At 34.6% G+C, this 17,612-nt stretch overlaps 1 protein-coding gene across 1 annotated transcript; it reads left to right on the top strand.

Annotated features, from left to right (window-relative positions):
* Positions 1-1,052: 1,052 nt before the first annotated feature.
* Positions 1,053-5,203, top strand: LOC144422823 (uncharacterized). The gene is made up of 4 exons (XM_078112674.1): positions 1,053-2,334; positions 3,161-3,327; positions 4,635-4,828; positions 5,194-5,203. The coding sequence occupies exons 1-4, from the start codon at positions 1,053-1,055 to the stop codon at positions 5,201-5,203; spliced, it is 1,653 nt and encodes a 550-aa protein (XP_077968800.1).
* The last annotated feature ends 12,409 nt before the right edge of the window (positions 5,204-17,612 follow it).

The following is a 17,612-nucleotide window of genomic DNA, read 5'->3' as shown; positions in this document are numbered from 1 at the left end:
CGCTGAGTTTGCCTCACTGATTTATATGCTTTCTGCCAAACAGCAATTTTGCACCTCATTTCTTGGATTCATCTTCTTGTCATTCTGTGGTTTGATGAAAAATGCAAACAATACTTGAATTTTACTACTTGTACATACTATGTTTTCTGGAGAAATGAATGCTGTACAATGATCAATGAGTACTTGAAAAGCAAAGTAAAATTGAAAGTGTATACTTACTTTTGAGATGCCCTGTATATTTCATTAGGATATATTTGAAATCAATTTGAAAATTGAAAATATTCTCATTTAATGTAAAGAAATTTTATTTGAAATAAGTGGCAGAAGCTACACAGTATGCAAATGTTTTTGAAGAAATTATAAATCATAATTATCACAAATAAATTTTGTGTAACAAGTTTGTGCTTTAACAACAAATTTCTGGTTTATGTAATCTAAGTTTTATTAAAAAAAATTCAAACTTCTTGTTCCAAGTCAAGTTGAGTCACTGCAAAGTCACAAATCAGGTTGAAATTGTCAGTTGTTTGACATCTGTAATTTCAATCTTGTTTTTTATAAAGGTTTTTTAAACATTGTATCATGTATAGGCAATAATTGCCCCAGGATCAACGTTAGGGGTTTGGGCTATAACTGCACTAAGCTGAAAATTTGTTTTGTCTATACAACATTAGGCAAAGTGGTAAATCACTATATAGCTTTATCATCTCTACAGCACTTGGCATTTCATTGGTTGCTCATAACTTTGCTAAGAGATCAGTGTCTTTTATTTATTGTAAGTGCGCATAATCTGTAATTCATTTGTAACATCAGGTTTCATGGCTCGTCGGTGTGGCGCATTGTGCTAACCGTTAGGTATACCCTCGCCACCGCACCTCTGATTGCTCTGCGTGGGATCGTAGATTTGAATCCCATGCGAAGACAGTTATGTGAAGAGTATTGTTTAGAGCAGTACAATGTGATAGTTATAGCAGTAATAAAAAAAAAACAATAATTTTCTTTTCAGATCCTACATTAGCGCTTAAATTGTATAAAGGATTTGTCAAAGTACGAAGATGAATTCACAAGTAATGAACCAGGCTAGAGCGAAACAGTCGGATCGTCTCATGACATCATATGACAGGTTCAAAGAGAAAGGGTTTCTCTGTGATTTTAAGATCAACGTTGGTGACAAATCATTCCGATTGCATCGTACTGTCTTGGCAGCCTCTTCAGAATACTTTGAAGCCATGTTTTTAAGCAACTTGAAGGAAGTTCATGATGGTCACGTTAATATGAAGGATGTCGATCAGGATGGGATCGCACAATGTGTAGAGTTCATGTATAAAGGAAAGGCAGATTTGAAAATAGAAAACATTCAGCATATCCTGCATGCTTCCAATCTTTTACAAATGGAGGAATTAACGAATCTTTGTTTTCAATTCTTGGAAATTAACATATCTCCAATAAATTGTCTCTCTGTGATCAACTTGGCTCAAATGTATGATCGCCATGATATAAAAGAACAAGCCGAACAGGTTGTGATTGATAATTTTGAATCTGTTATTTCTTTAGAGTTGTTTCCATTCGTCACTAAATCAGATATCTTGCGTTACATGAAAAATGAGACTTACCAAACATCATGGAAAGCCGTGGTGGCATGGGCAAATGGAAAAAATAACGTAGATATTTCTGAACTTGTATGCATCGAACAATTTCCCTTCAAATTTCTTCTGGAAACTGTCCTCAAAGCACCCATTGTTAAAAACAATAAAACAGCCAAGAAATCGGTAATCACTGCATTATTTTCTGATGCCAAAAAACTTGAGACAAACCTTGATATTGACAACTGCTTTATCTTGAAGAATCTTTCTGAAATCAATCAAGTTCATGAACAAACAACAGTTGAAGATTTCATTACTCGATTCTTGGAGACACATTTTGAACAAATTAGCAAGAAAAATGAGTTTTGTGATATCAGCAAGGATGACATACTAAGACTCTTCAAATCTTCAAGCACAAAGTATTCTTCTGAGGCTGTCAAATATGAGGCGATGATGAAATGGATCAAATACGATGTCAAAAACAGAGGAAAAATCCTCCAAGACTTGTTTAGTTTCATCAAAGTGAAAATTTTATCTCTCAAGTTTCTAAAAGAGACAGTTCGACTCGAACCTTTAGTAAGAAAGTCAGACAAGTGCTATGATTTGGTAGTGGATGAATTCATAAATAGAGCAACTTCAAAAAGTGAAGAAAAAACAAATGCAGATAATTCCTTGGCTTTACCAGATTCAAGCTCTTCAGAGGATGAAGAGGAAGCATCTTCTGCCATTGGAGGTGCATCGGGTTATGGCAAAGGTTTATTATACTTTAAATACTGAAAAACAAAGATAATGTACTTTCCCTGTCAGTTTTTATGAAATATCGGTCTTATAATGTGAATCTGGAATATCTCTCATTGAAACTCTCATTTTAGGGCTAATAATTGACCTCGGATTTCTGCTGCATCAGCTCATTAATCAAAATATTTGATAATATTGAAAAGCATTTCGTGTTCATGTCTATTAGAAGGTGCAAACATTGAAACATTGAACTAAATTTCAATTATGAATAAATTATAAAATCTATAAGATGGGGTAAATTTCATAATACTTTGTCAAACTGATGTCTCTGACCCAGGTCTCAGTTACTGGATCATTTCATGACTCATCATATTTGAAGTTGCCCATGTCAGTATTGTTTTTCCATAAACTCAAGTTATCAGAAATTTTTTTACAGTAAAATTTTTTTAAGATCTTATTTTACATAAAAGGCCATATACTTGAAGCCACTGATATTTATTAATATGTGAGGAAGTGCTTTATTCCAGGGAACCAATGCCTGCCTATCTATTATACACTGTGAGAGGGGGGGGGGGGGGCATAGGGTTCAAACCTGAGATGTGTAATTTGTAATGCATACAGTAAGTCAAGCGCTTCAACCGCTGGGTCATGGCATAGCCCAAAACTCAAATACCCACTTAATAACTCAATTAACTTTCAGTTTATTTTCATTCTACAAATACATATAATTTAGAGATATTATAGTACCTTTCAAATATTTCCGAACCTCTTAATCACAAGCATTTTTGCTTTAAAAAAATGAGACTTTGATTTTGCTACAAGTTTTGGTTTTATTATTCCAGGTGCTGAATCTCACTTTCCAAGTCAAACTACTTCTGGTCTAAGAATTATCAATCAAAAACCACCTGATGGGAAGCTGTCATGGGATTCCTTGCAAGAATTACTGCCAGGATATGAAAGACGGGGGGCTATTGTCATCACATACTCATTTCCTGCTGGAAGTCTGAAGGTGAGTTATGAAACAAATTTAATTGTTGGTTGAGAAATAAATTATAGATTATCTGGATTCAACAGTCTTATTCAAGAAGGTTCTTGTTCATAATATCAATCCTCATTGCACATTAGCATATTAGAATATCAATTGATTCAATAATCTTTCCTGAATCAAATACCAGTTCTATAAATAAAAAATCAAAATATCTTGTAACTTAGGGGCGTCCACAACCTAATCTTTTATTATCCTACAATTCTTTGGTACAATTATTGTAATTATGGGTTTTTCAAATTGCACAATTGGAAGCGAAATCATTACGCCAAAATGTGAAATGTTTACGTCAAAATTTTCTAAATAGAACATGATATGAACAAGAGCTCTGATGAAAAATAGACTGCTTTCTGTCCTTATTTTTTAATTTCATGCCATGAATTTCCAAAGACGGCTATTTTGATTGAATGGTAAAGACATCCCTAGTAATAGTACTGTCATGTTGCTTTTTTATGTGATGCCAATCATGCCTTTTGCTCTGATCAAATTCATATACAAGCAGCCACTGATATGATATTTAAGGAGATACTGTTATCTCAAAGGACCATGATTTTTTGGCGTTGCTTTTCCTATCTAATTTATTTCACCCTGGGTGAAGTGGTGGGCGTGGGGAATTGAACCAAGATGTTCAATATGTCATGTCAGCTTAGTTCAGTCTAACGCTTAAACTTGTTAGGCCTTTGCACAGCCCAAAAGCTTGAGAGCACTCAGAAAAGTATTGCTAAATGTTTGCATTCATTCACATGAGTTATTGCTTTTCATAGAAATATGCAGAATCAGGCAGTATTTTGTATAATGCTCTTATGATTTGAATTCAGTTTTAAAGAATTCAGTTTTAATGGAAATCAATGCTTTGAAAAGTTTCTTATTGAGAAAAAGTTTAAATAAAGAAGCCATTTATGAAGTAAAATCATAACATAGCCATATATAGATCATTCTTGTTTGTTTAAACCTGAGTAACATTACCTGTAAATCGATATTTATTTAGTTCTTTTATGTTTACTCTAGATTTAGATTCAATGGTGCAGTAAAATCATGACATAGTCAAATATTTAGTGGGCTTCCTAATAAGTCATGATTTTAATATATAATTAAGTTATTGAGATGTCAAGGTAATATATAATATATATACAAGTATAATATATTAAAAATGGAAATACCAATTATTTCAGAAAAATTTCTTTGACATTTGGTAAATCTTCTCGATATTGTCATATTTATATTAATTTTAACAAATCCTCAGATATGATTAGTTACATTGTTTTCTCCAGGGGGTTTCATATGAAGCTCAAGAATTCACTGAATATTTGCCCACTGATGATGGATGGATATGTCACAACTTACTCATTCAAGCATTCTATGCAGGATTGATTTTCAAGATTCAGGAAGTTGGTGACGGAAGAGGAAAAATTGTTTGGAACGATGAGTTTCCTCATAAGACTAATAAAACTGGAGGACCAGAAAAGTGAGTAATTTGTGTGTTTTATGTTTGATGGGTATTTACTTCCTAAAATGTTAAGAAATAGGAAGGAATAAAACAAATTCAAATTCTTGTTATGTATTGTACTACAAAACAATTCAAAATTCTTATTCTGGTATCTAAATCGTCATTTATGTGAAATAATAAAAAATGGGATTCACAACCCCTAGTATTTAAGTTATTGCTCATAATGACCTTGGGATTTTTTTTTTTAATTTTCAAAGCATAAAGACATATTGGTTAAAATAGTTTTCCTAAAAATTATTCAGATTTGTTTATTTGGATTTTACCAACCTTGCTCAAAAGAAAACTAAGCTCATTTTTATATGAAAATGATTTATTCAATTCAGAGTGATTTAATGTTTTTCAACTACCAGAATCTGATCTAAAATTCCAGACATAACCACTCAACCATTGTGACCACAACTTGTATTTATTAAATAGATTAGAATATTAAAAATATGATTCTGAAATGTTGTATTTCGGACATCTGCACTGTGGTTGTGGTTACCAGTACTAATGGTATTCTTATAAATCATTCTGATCAAGTCTTTGGACAAGTTGAACTTTGACATTTATTTGGAAGCCAGAGTCACATATATTCCTGCTAAGAAGTTGCAATTTCAGACTTTTGTAAAACTTCTTAACAGAAACTAAAACGGTCGCTTATGATAAAATTAAATGTTGGTGCTGCCGAAGTATTCTCACCAAAATGGCGCACAACCTGACATAGGTTACCGAGTTAGGGGTTTTCAGGTTGTGCGTCATTTTGATATGATTACTTCCGGGGTGCTTAAATGCTTGTCAACCAAGAGTTTGTAGCCATCATGACTTTTTCTTAATTGCTCAGACGAAATTTTCATGACTTCAAATCACTAGGTACAAGTTCTGTACTAAAATAAAAGTCATGATCTATCATTGTTAAACAAGAAATTCACCAAATTTCCATTATTTTTCTATGAACATGTTCAAACTGAATTCATAAATTCTCTTTTTTTCAGCAATGGATATCCAGATCCAAACCATACAATGAAACTGAAAGAGGCATTGGAGGCAAAAGGATTTAAGTGTGATGTAGGGGTGAGATAATTTTCTTCATTTGACACTCTGGGCAAAATATTGCTGTGTCCACTAACCATCATGCATTCATATAATAGTCTTAAATTCCCGAAATAACAAGTTGAATAATCATCACTCGAAACTGAATCGAGTAATGAATTTGCATTGGTATCGGGGGTAGATAAAAATTTTCTATTTGATTTGAAAATCCCAGCCTTGATGAGTACTATACTGTAAAAATAAAGTACTATACCATTCTAGATAATATCACAGTCACATGGTTTCAAAAGATTTCAAAAATGCTAATACAAGAGCAAATTCGAAAGTGCTATCTTAAATGAGACGCTCTATGTGTTTCGCAGTCTTTTGGTAATATGAGTCCATTTCCCACTTTTACCCCCACCCAGTTCTTTCGATTTCAAGGAATATCTTCGCCATTTCACTATTGCAGTGGATACAAAATGTGTGTATGGGTATGGTGATTTAAATATTATAGACATAAAAAGTTTTGCCTCCAGTAAAGGCACTGTTCAACCACTGATATGTAAATGAATAATATTTTTCAGAGATACTGGAATTTTACCAGTGACAAGAAATTAGTTTTGTAGTTTGGGAATTGTGGAGCTTGGATAGATATAATAAATATGACAAAAACATACCTTGTCTGAATCTTGTAATAATAACTATTTTTCACTCCATTAAAAATTTTCTTTCACCTTTCAGGCTTCTTTCGGTCTACTGAATAAGGTTGAAACAATATTGACATTGTAGCCATTGTGCAAAAGATTTTCGTGATCAATTAATTCATAAGATGGAAATTGCAAATATTTGTACCATTTCTGTATGAGCATATCATGGCCTAGGTGGCTAAAGCTTAACTGTGCTGGCATCCAGATTACACATCTCAGGTTTAGATTCCATTCCTCACCCAGGTTGTATTAGATTGAGTTGGCAATGTCGAACCAAAATTTTTTTTGTTTATTAAAATAAATAGTAGCTCCCTACATATTAATAGGTGGTTAGATACCAGTGGTTTCTAAAATTAAATTTTTATTGAGGCATTTTTTGATAAAATTTTGTAGCTTCCTATGCTCCAATGATGGAACTTCTATATTGCACGAAAGACCTTAAAATATTTAGAGTTTGGACCCACTATTTCTTACCATAGCTTACGTCGACCCATCTCGTGATTTTCTACAATGTAATTTTATTTTTGATAAATGAACACAAAAGACCTCTTCCGAAAATAAAAACATAGTGTTGTTCTTCAATGGCAAATAAATCTGAATCCTATCTAAATTTTGGGGAAACACGGTAAGAAGTGCTGTACAGTGTACGAAACTGCTATGCTGCAGGGGTCGGCAATCTTTTGTCACTTGCGGGCCAAAATAAAGGTTGCAAGTCATTGGCGGCCCGCACATATTTTTGGACAGTTAAAAAACGAACGGATAAGCGATAAATCACATTTTTTTCACACAGGTCAGAAGTTGAATTTTAAGCAGCGCGCGAAGACTGACCAGTTGAATATTTTCTGCGCCATTAAACCATTTGCACTCAGCATCAACTTTTCTGCGTTTTGATGCAAGTTGTCTAATTATAATTAAATTAATTAAATGCGTAATTGTGAGTTATATACTTGTTAGGTTAGAATATAATTTAGTCTACACTTGTCTCAAAATAAATTCTGTTACGTGAAAAATATAGTCATCAAAACAGCTGTTTTGTTACTATAATTGAGTGAAGCGTCGCGGGCCGGATTATATTGTTCCGCGGGCCGGTAGGTTTCCGACCCCTGTCTATGCGTAAAAAAAGCCACATGTTCATTCTTTGTGTAGCAAATTTTTGTTTCTGTGAAAAGATCGTAAAAAGGAAACTTTCACAGATTTGGATTTGAATTCAATTTAATTTCTTTAGTTTTTTTGTATTCGAGTCGCCACCGATCCTAATAACCAGTATAATTAATCAAAGCTTTCTACATCTTTTTACGACCCACTAAGATTCCTTTTGCGACCCACCAGTGGGTCGCGACCCATAGTTTGGGAACTGTCCTATAGCATTTATATGTATTATTTTTATAATTGTGCAACCAAGCTAAGTTCTGTATAATATAAGCTACTCCCGAAGTATGTGAACCAAGATGGCGGACATAAAAACGTATTATGTGTACCAGGTTAGGGTTAGGCCATAATTTTAGGTACAATTACTACGGGAGTCACTTGGCTAGTCCCCGAACTTGTAATACTAAAATGAGGAAAATGGAATAAAATTATGGCCTAACCCTAACTTGGTACACACATTACATTCTGGTGTACGCCAACTTGGTTCCCATACTGCGGGATTACCTATTATAAAGCCTTTGACAATATACAAATCAAGAGTTCCAGCAAAATAATTTCATGGAAATATGGGTCTTTGTATATTCTTACACGTCAAAATTGATTTGTCTATGTGCTCAAGTGTATTCTATACGTTCTCGAACAAGTTTAATATAAACTAATGTGTTATTATCTTTATAACAATTTATCCAATCAAAGCCAATACTGTACATACAAACATATATGTATTGTGAAAATAATGGTTCAATTAAGCATGTCACATACGCGAGATTTAAACAATTGGGGCTAGTTGTGGCACAACATTTTGAGTAGTCTAATTAACATATTCTCGCTTCATATTGTCTCAAAGTTCCTTATCCAGGACAACTTTTTATTGTAATAATGTTTTTTTCCAATTAATGATTAATCTGATTGTAGATCAATTTCATTGTGTTGCAGAGTGGTCTAAACTCAGTTCCTTGGGCCACGTGTGGCAGACAGCATCATTGCTTCAGGATGAACAAAAAATCGCATTTGGTGTTGCGTCAGAAAAATCTCTTGACATGTTACAATATTACTGATGTCTTTGAAATGCCTAGTGTTATGGCTAGCTGGGAAAATCAGTAAAGTTGAATAGTTTGCTTGGTCAGCCTAGATTGTTACTAGATTTCTATCTTATTGGTCTGCAATATACGCTAACAGTATAGGCTTCAGAGAAAACTGAAAATCTAATGAGAAATTTATTGGCCTGGGTTGGCTATGTCTACTGATAGCTGTTACGGCCAGACAGTAGGATCTCTGCGGCATTGTCTCTTGCAACCAGTCTGGCAGTATCACACAAACTGCTGGGCGCTCCAGAAGTATGTGTACCAATATGGATGTAACTAATTTTGCTCCAATTGCGGCCCGCGGGATGATAGTTTGTGGCCCCCGCCATGGTATTAAAGTTTTATGTTAGTGCGGCCCGCAAGTCACTTAGCTCAGTTAGCATGATTAATGCTTTTAATATAACAGCGTTTCCCGAACTGTGTTCCGCGGAAAACTAATGTTCCGTGAGCATCTCCCGAGTGTTGCGTGGAAAAGGAATTAAAAATACATTTAAATTGGTCGCCATGGCGATCTGAGAATCATGAAGTTGTTGCCCAACTGACCGTTTAAAATTGCGTCACCGTCGGTCTAAAGTGGACTAACTAAGTTAGGGTAGTGGCATTTTCGTTAACCGTCGGTTAGCTTTTTGACTGTTCACTTTTGACTTTGTTAAAGACAAACAAAGGCAAAAGGTCAACCGTTCTTCCTTCATCTCTACCTGATTTTACTTTGAAATGCTGAAAGTTTTTCGCGCATTTGCAACTCGCCACGGCGAAACCATCGGGAACCGCTACATTGCACCGTTTTTCTTTATCAATTTCAACCTTTCATTTTTTGGTGTTCCGCGAGGAGATATAAAAAGTGTAAGTGTTGCGTGGCCGAAAAAGGGAAACTCTCACGTAGGGCAAAACAAAATATTTTATCATCTATCCCCTGAAAGGAATATGCGGTGCGGTAACCTACCAGTACCATACCTGTAGGCCTGATATTCGATCGCGGGACCGCCTGAAATAATTTAAAAACAATGTTCCATGATTTTTGATGTCACAATCACCAACGCTTAGATTTATCTTGATACATTGTAACCATGTTTCCCATGTGGCGAAACATCACTGTCCATCGGATAAATGCTTGATTGAAACATCAGCGCAACAGTTATTACAAAATGGAATTTTTTATTCTTGGAACATCTCTAAACGTGTCGTTGAAAGTGAAGTTTCAGTGAACAGAAAGGTTGGTGATGAGCACAGACAATTTCAAAAAACTGGGAAATTTCTTTGTTGAGCATAGGAGCATCCCGACATGTTTTATCTGCACAGGTAAAGTTGCAGTGCACAAGAAATACAATTTAAACGAGTTGCTAAGCTTTTATTGTGGAAAACCTGATGCGGCCCGGACTCATCCAGACTCTGCCCTAGCGGCCCCCAGGTAAATTGAGTTTGAGACCCCTGCCCTAAGTACATGCTGGTCGCGCAGTTTGCACATGCTGCATATGGTAACAGCTAGATAGTTAACCTTTTTATATGATTGGATAGTTGAAAAAACCAAATCCTAATTTTATTCATTTATTATGAGGATTTTTATTTACTTCGGTCATTTTGCAAATGGATCGTCTTCACAACATGTTAGATATGACATCCCCAATATGCATAATGCTGATGTTACTGGTCTGGTAACATCACATTATTATTCTCTTGCGTCATTGCTATTCAAAGTTTCAAACTCTTCGTGGTTTTGTCGGTTTATTTATTATTTTTTTTTTGTTGGCATACTTACCATTTGCGCAATTCTATGATTTACCGCAAAAGACCGAGGACCAAAGCAGTTGCGTATGGCCGATGTCTCAGGCCTTTTTGACAAGTTATATTTGAACGGGGATTCCCCTTGGAACAACAGCGCCACCAATCAGATATATGAGTACTTTGAGATTTCTATTCAAAACATTTTTAAAATACGAACAGCCATTAAATCATTAAAAAATAAACCAAAAGTCCGTGCTGAAAGCAGCCACTGAATAACTGTTTTCAAACTGAACGCTTAGGGCAACCTATCATGAGCTATCCCTGGTATGAGCATACCAACTTGAGGTCCAATTTTCACTATGATGAACCAATATTTGTTTGACTAGATTCTTCAGGAATCATCATGTTGCCTAATGAGTAGTGGCCATGAAAGTTTCTGCAAGGTCATCATAGTTAGCTCTACAACTATACCGAACCAGATGATACAACATGTGCCTGCATAGATAATATCTCCAAACCAGCATTAACAACATACTATTTATCCACGAGAAATTTTGATCATGCATGCCTAATAATCAGAAGCGATGGCCCAGTAGTTAACGTGTATTACACATCTTTTATTCCATGCCCGCCACCTCATCTAATTTATAATAAATTGAGTAGACAATATCGACCCAAAAATATATAGGTTGTTTCAAAAAAATTAGCTCTTCACATGTCAGTGTCTGCTTGTACGTGGCCCTGTTAAGAGTGAAAATATGAAAAAATATTGCATCAGATTTCTACAGCCTTCCACAGCATATTCTCTAATAAAATGCTCTAACAAAATATGCTACTTATATATTATATATACTCCAAATGAAATTTGAATTGTGATATGCATTTGAGTGTTTTTTGAACCAATTTATATTAATATAATGAACATATTTCATGCTGAGATGGTTGTTGGTTTAAAGCTAGTGATGTTTGGAATAGGAGGTCATTTATTTTTTATAACATGTTTTCATGTATCCACTGCGAACATGACTATGGACACCAGGTTTTGTTTAGTATTGCTGGAAATCTATTGCCATGCTACGCATATTTGCATTACATGTATCCACTGTGAACATGACTATGGACATCAGGTTTTGTTTAGTATTGCTGGAAATCTATTGCCATGCTACGCATATTTGCATTACATGTATCCACTGCGAACATGACTATGGACACCAGGTTTTGTTTAGTATTGCTGGAAATCTATTGCCATGCTACGCATATTTTTATTACAAAATTCTCTAAATCTCATAATTTAAGATTGTATTTGTCATGTTGGGTGGATATGGTGCGCATACATATTCAACTTCATCCTAAGTTATGTTTGCCTCGGGTAGTTTGCTGTTGTTACGTTGTTTTGTTTTATATGATTGAATTCATTGAATGATTAGCTCCATATTCTCTTGACATTGATTTTCTAATAGGCATGCGGAATACTGGAATGCACAAAAAGTTCATTCTTAAAAATATTTTGAAGGCCTATATAGCCTTAAGTCACACTTTATTTCTGATCATTTATTATATGATACTCGTGGCCTCAAAAATTTTTCGAAATCAATGTTTCAAATTTTCGTTTCCGCTGAATATGAAAAAAATCTCTTTTTTGTTGATTTTCAAAGCCTGTACAGAGTTGTGAATAAAACACATGCTTGTGATTAAAGTTACTTCCAAAAGCAAATTGATATTTGAATTAGATGCACTAAATGTGAGTAAAATTGATTTATAATTTTTTTTGACCTTCTTCTCATAAAGTTACACTTTGTTTACCACCATTTTAATATTTTAACTTGTGACTTCAATTACTATTAAAAATCTTTGTCCAAAGTCGTTGGAAAGTTGCTGATCCTATTGTATTTTAGTTTTAAACCGTCCGGCTTACATATATATATTTATGCTCTTGGCAAAACCTTCCATCTTATATTTTGTACGTTATAAACCTTATCTAAGGTTTTGTTTGCTCCCCTGATTTCATAAACAGTTTTTATTTGTTTGTTTGTTTATCTGTCAAATGTATTGTTATGCTGATTATGGAGTCGAAATAAACTTATATTATTATTATGGAATAATAGTGTTCCCTCATAAATCCAATTTTTTTTGTATAGTTTTTCATTGTTTGCAAATATTACCCCTAATTACTGAGAGAGCCTAAGTAATTTTGAAAATTTGTTTTTCTGTCTGAAAACTTTAATTCTGTGTAGGATTGGTTATAAATTGTTAATATTTTCAATGGGGGAGCTTTTTTACCGTGTGGGATTTCGTTGAAAACTGCAGAATTATTAGTTTATTTTTTCTGCTTGATTCACAACAGCTGTAAGAGTGCTGGAAAAGTGGGTAGTTGTAAGTTGCCTTGAATGTATTTTTAGCTATTTTCTGTTTTACTTGCATTTTTCCTGAACTGGTGTATTTATATTACTATATTTGTTGTTATTATAAATATCCTTGATAAGCTGGATTATAAATCATATGGCGAACCATGTGCAGTTATTTTGTCACCAGTCTGCCAGTACAGCTGTACAGTCTGACAGTACGGTTAATCCAACTCTGGTATGGGAATACTGGCATTGTTTATTGAACTAATTGATTGCTTAAAATGTGTGGATTGATTAGTAAAACAAGCTGTACAGATCAGGAGTTACAGAATTATGAGATCTACCCTGTAATAGCAGAAAGACTAGCAGTTCTCTTGCATATACTAGGAATGGTACAAAACCGAAAAATGTTTGCATCATGTATGCTACAGTTAGGCCATGTCCGAATACCGCTGATAAAAACAGATTTCCTGCAGTATTACATTTTAACATAGAAAAATTATTAGATAAAGTACATGACTATGACCTGGTAGACTATTTGATTTTTTTCATTGCCAAAATAATGCAAGCCAGCCCCTCATAACCAAATAAAAATTGTTTACAAATTTGATTGTTGCATATGCATGAACTAACATAGAAAACTGTTGCCGGCCAAACTCTGTTGCACATTATTAAATTGAAAAGCAGATAATGTTATTTTAAAGAACTTATAAACATATCAGAGAATTAGTGAACAACAGGATATTTAAAAAGTCCAAGATTGTGCTCAGTAAATCAATTTGTATGACAAATTCAACATCCATATTATTCTTCAGATTCAGTATATTGAAATATTGGCAGCGCTGCGGTGTGTCTCATCATGCTAAGTGTTAGGAATATGTTCTGATTTCTCTGAGTGGGTTCGCAGGTTTGAATCCCATGTGGAGATAGTTATGTGCAAGAGAATTGCTGGACTCCTCGCTGCAGTGGGATGGTTCTTGTAACCGCTGGTTGGTTACGGCTTCCTTCACCATCAAGTCCCTGCTTCCGAAAACAAATAACTAGCTAATCCCATACCCGACATGGAATGGTAACCAGATGATAGGCTGTGGTTCGCCCTATGGTTAAGCCGTCCTATCGGCTTCCCTCTTCCCCGGGATCAATATGTAAATCCTATCCTATAGCTTGGTATGAGCAAGCAAACTGAAGAAACGATGATGATAATTTGTGGGCAATTACAAAAAAAATTGCCACTTCTGCAACACAGAATTTTCTAGGAAATATGAGCAACGGTCTAATTCCAGTTTTGTATCAGGTAACTGTAGTCGATAGATACCGTAAGTAGATAGATAGATAGCTTTCATTGGTAGTAGGTATATCGCATTAATATCATATATTTTGTGGGCAGTTGAGCGGGATTTATATAACATCTGGGTTGTGTTATCAATCTCAAAGTGTTGACAATTTTCATTAAAATCTGCTATATTGTTGCTCCTGGAACACAAGTAAAAATTCCCACACTATCAAAATACAATTGACTGCATTTTGCTTCAGTTATATTACTCTAAGTGGTTCCCAATTTTCTATGGTTCATGGCCCTCTTCCGGAGGTTTTTAGCACTAATGGCCCCTCTGTTTATCATTTCAGGGTTATTTATACTGTTATTATTATTGGTAGATTTCAAATCCCATTATGCTTAAACAATTCATGCTCAACAATGTGAAACACCTTGTGAAATAACCATATAAGGAAATGAAATGAAAGTAGTAGGGATGGGCAAAATAGAATACCGAATCCGGAGGATTCGAATCCCAAAGTATTCGAATCCAACGGGATTCGATAACAGGATTCGGTTTCCGCCTCTCCGGCGCCATGCGTCAATTTTTGTATTTCGGGTTTTTAATTTATCAATTATAGACGAGCGTGTTTCTCGCGAGGAAATCTCTCTCGTTTATTTAAACTTGTGTCTGCTCGCAAAGAACCCGTAAATCGATAAACATCAGACACTGTAATTTCAATCGGCATATTCAAGACAAGATGTCCGCAATATAGCACGGCGAAGACTCATTATTGCACCATTTTTGCGTTTTCCCGCTTTGCCATCTAGCTAGCGTATAATAATTATTTGTGCCGACTTACTGGTGATGGTGATATTCCGATAATCTGAATGCAACAATCTTTAATTGTTTACAGACGTGCCTTACTTCATTTTAAATTGATTTTTCGCGACCTACGAGTTTTTCCCAAAATGATGCACGTAAACCAAAAGCCAGGCATTAAATGTTATAACATTACTTGCGATTGATTTAGATCAAATATTAGTTACGAATAATTTTATCATACCATTTTCCAAAAAACAAAGTTATATCGCAAAACGCGAGCATCTGTCACATTTCAATTTCACTCTCAAAAGATTACATATTTCCCAGTCCGTTTCTATCGTTCAAGATAGACGCACGTTTGATCGAGTGTCTGTAGTATTTTAGTCGCTGATAAACTTTAAAAAAAGTTGCCGCGTCTGGCGAAGATAGTGACATATTGAATTTGAGTAGGACTAAGTCTGTGTAGATAATGATTAATGATAACGTTTTCATCGTTCAAGATAGATGCACGTTTGATCGAGTGTCTGTAATATTTTAGTCGCCGATAAATTTAAAAAAAAGTTGCCGCATCTGGCGAAGCTAGTGACATATTGAATTTGAGTAGGGCCAAGTCTGGGTAGATAATGATATGTAACGATAATCAAAGAAAATGAATTAGTCTTTAGATGTTATTACCTAATAACTAAGTACGAAATCGCGTTTACGGGAACTTGGTTTTACGTGTCTTGCTTGCACAGAATAAAAAGTTGATTTTAATTGATAGTGGTTAAAATTAATATTTTACAACAGCGCATAGGTTGCAGTGGCCACACGCTGGTTCTGCATCTAATTAATTCTCAGCGGGTGTGTTTCAGTACACTCGGCAGACTTACATTAATGATGATTTAACGCCGTTTCATGTCTATTTTTGTATTTAATCGCTTACTATTAAAATGTGTAAAGCGTGTCTTAATTTGGGATATCAGTATTTATTAGTATTTAGGAATTACATACATTTGGAACAATTGAAGGCAAAAAAGATTGTAATATTCCTCAATTTTATTGTCCTGGGAAATGCCTGTTTAGTGTCAAATGAAATTCAATGTTCAGGACATTTCTAAATAAATAATACGGTTCCCGTACATTTGAACCCAGGTACATTTGAACCCACGACAATTGCACCTGCATACTATTGCACCTATGGAGATTTTTTTTTGTTTTGTGGATATTTGAATCCATACTAACCCTAACCCATGGGTTTTAGCACCTGCATATAGATTGAAATCGCGCATATACACATGGGTTCAAATGTACGGTCACCAAATAATACATTCATAGTAAGTAATACATTTGCAATTTTACAACATCTAAATCCAGCAATGTGGAAATTCCCACTATTTGAATAAGTATGAAAATAGAATAGGATTCGGTATTCTGGATTCGATTTAACTATTCTAGAATAGTAAATTATTCTACATTGCCTATCCCTAGAAACTAGTAAGAATGGGGAGTTTTCCTGTAAAGGCAAATGGGAAATCAATTCTGCCCCCTCCTCCGACCGCTCTGTATCCCCCGGTTTGGGGTCGCTGCAGTAAATACTTTAGTGTGAGATAAATATTTTTTGATTCCAGGATACAATGAATGGCAAGGTTGGCATTAGGAAAAATCAATTATCTAAAATTAATATGAGTGACAGAACCTAGTTTGAATTGAACTTAGTGAACCTAGTTTGAATTGAACTTGGTGCTGATTTCTGAATTTTCAATTTGTAGACTAATAGCGTAAAACTGATTTGATATAAAATATTACCTGGAGCTGAATACGTAAACAGCTTTTAAAGTGTACCAATTTGTGCATGTAATTACAGCATCAGAGAATCAGATTATATTATGCTCTGAAATCTCAGCAGAGTTATGGATGACTTATTGTGATTTTTGATTTGGTAAATGATTGAGTACTATATCGTCACATATAAGCCTAGTTTAAAACTAGAGAAAAGTTGCCAAAATTGTGTGTCGGCTTATACATGCATAACTCTGATCGCACTCAAACGAAAAGACATGCTAACTTAATTCAATTCTGCAACAATTTGCTGTGATAGTAGGTCCATACGGCGTGTTACAATTTGCAGCGTCGGCTCATATGAGTTTTTTTTTTTTTTCACAAATTCACCCTTTTATGGGCGTTTTTATGGGATCGGCTTGTATGTGTGGATATATTCGATTGATTCGAATCGAATATTTTTGCCAAATCGAACCGAATAATCGAATATTATTGCGCAATCCTAAATCTGTCTCTATTATACAATAAACACCTACCCTTTGATGTTGTGGTAACGTATGTGCAGTTACATCTTACTTACTGCTGGTATTTTGCAATAAAATGTTTTCAGAGGTCACACACTTGTATGAACTTGTCAAAAAAATTGAAGGACTCCAAAATTTGGGTCTCAAACTGTTGAGTGTTAAGAGTAAAAATTGCACAAAAAAAAAATTGCAATCTGATGACAATATTTTTTGATGACTACAATATTGTTAGTGTACAACAGCCATCAAAATTCAAGAGTGCAATTATTGGTCTTGGTATATAGATGGATAATACAGTATTGCCATCATAAGAAATTACAAATTATATTGAAAGAAGGTATTGCCATCATAAGG

The sequence above is a fragment of the Styela clava genome, chromosome 5, assembly GCF_964204865.1.
Source record: "Styela clava chromosome 5, kaStyClav1.hap1.2, whole genome shotgun sequence".
NCBI classification, from domain to species: domain Eukaryota; kingdom Metazoa; phylum Chordata; class Ascidiacea; order Stolidobranchia; family Styelidae; genus Styela; species Styela clava.
Note: the sequence above shows the minus strand (reverse complement) of the source record. Positions and strands in the feature narration are given on the sequence as shown.

Bases quoted from the DNA above. Each gene is read 5' to 3' on its own strand.
- LOC144422823 (XM_078112674.1), top strand. From the start codon at position 1,053: ATGAATTCACAAGTAATGAACCAGGCTAGAGCGAAACAGTCGGATCGT. The intron at 2,335-3,160 runs GTTTATTATACT...TTATTATTCCAG, and splicing joins TGCATCGGGTTATGGCAAAG to GTGCTGAATCTCACTTTCCA. The intron at 3,328-4,634 runs GTGAGTTATGAA...TGTTTTCTCCAG, and splicing joins TTCCTGCTGGAAGTCTGAAG to GGGGTTTCATATGAAGCTCA.